Consider the following 1,541-nt stretch of genomic DNA (forward strand, 5'->3'; position numbering starts at 1 on the left):
ACACGCACACGCACGCACGCACGCACGCACGCACAAACGTACACACGCACACGCACGCACGCACGCACGCACGCACGCACGCACACACACACACACACACACACACACACACATATATATATGTGTAGAACCTCTAGTAATGGCATGAACCTCTGCCACCTACATCTATACATAGGTTCGAGGCAATAACCAATATCACGTGGCAACCGCTTACAAATACGTGGCTGCTTGCACGCGGCGACACCGTTAGATTGAAAGACGTAGCCTAGCAACGTGCACTCAACCTGTTGGTTCAGAGCTTTACGTTTGCATCATTTACACTTTATACTTTACACGCTTGCCTTCCAGCGGTTCATTTAAAATTCTCAGTTTTCTGTTTGTATACTCATTAAGCTAAATGGTTGCAATTATCGCGGTGTCGCGTCGGATACCTGCACTGGCTATGTGGTTTTCTCACGACCATAATCAATATAAATTATGCCATGATAATGCGCGTAGTTAATAACCTCTGCGTAATATAAATGCTCATTCTACATTCATTATTAAAATACTTTATTTTACAACTTTGAACATTTATTCTAACATGGGCCCGCTTAGTATTCCCCGAACTTACACATGCATCTTCAGTTAAAACAATAAGAACATCATATACCAGAAGTGTATAATATTGATATCTCTATATTATACACACCCGATTACATATTGCTCAAATTTCTCATAGTATTAAGCCATGATAATATCCACTGCAGCAACTCACAACGTCACACAATATCAAACAATCTTCATATCAACTAGCACTAACCCCACACTCATTAAACAAGCAAAACAGACCTGATCGGTCACAGAACAAAGTTGGCACTACTGAACATTTTGTAAACTGTATGAGCAATTAAAAAAAATCTCACGTATTTTACATGATGTATAAAAGCTTCACACACGTGATAACCATCAGTCACACATCCGCTAAACTGCCCGACTGCAAACACCAACTTTGCTTTATTATTATATTTTATGTTTTATATTATTACATTGTTTCTTACTGAGCAATTTGATTATCATCACTGCACACTCTCTTTACCAAATTCATTCATGTACTTGGATAGTGAGCTCTGACTAAGAATTGCCGTGACAACAAGGTATTCAGGATCGCTGTGCGTTTCCACGAGGTCAACCGACGCTTCCTTGTACAGCCACCTGCAACAAACAACAACCCACAGCTACATATCTAACAAGTGCCGCAGAGCGACAGTGCTCAACTGACGTGTACTGTAGCCAGGTATTCTTCTGATAAACTCACTGGCAACCGAATCAAGTGCGCCCTCCTGCCACCGCGTTTGCTCTCAGAGCATATATCTAGGATACTATTAATACAGATCTAAAATCTATGATAGGCTTTGCTATACCTACTGGTAGTACAGTAATAAAGATACAGCTGTGTAACTTTAATGACTTCGCTATATTAACATGTTATCATGGATATGCATCGAACGCGAGCGTAGTGGTGGTGGAGGGGGAGGGTGGGGGGGGGGGGGGGGGGGGGG

At 41.9% G+C, this 1,541-nt stretch overlaps 1 protein-coding gene across 4 annotated transcripts in view; it reads right to left on the reverse strand.

Moving 5' to 3' along the window:
- Window positions 1-535: 535 nt before the first annotated feature.
- The window catches only part of LOC106821325 (putative GTP-binding protein 6), a 16,169-nt gene continuing 15,163 nt past the window's right edge, over window positions 536-1,541 (reverse strand). For all 4 annotated transcript variants that reach the window (XM_014826079.1, XM_014826081.1, XM_014826080.1 and 1 more), the window contains exon 12: window positions 536-1,194. In XM_014826079.1, coding sequence (XP_014681565.1) covers window positions 1,059-1,194 — 136 coding nt within the window. In that variant the 3' untranslated portion in view covers window positions 536-1,058. The remainder of the gene's footprint in view (window positions 1,195-1,541) is intronic.

This window comes from Priapulus caudatus, unplaced genomic scaffold (genome assembly GCF_000485595.1).
Source record: "Priapulus caudatus unplaced genomic scaffold, Priapulus_caudatus-5.0.1 Scaffold68, whole genome shotgun sequence".
In the NCBI taxonomy this organism is placed as follows: Eukaryota; Metazoa; Priapulida; class Priapulimorpha; order Priapulimorphida; family Priapulidae; genus Priapulus; species Priapulus caudatus.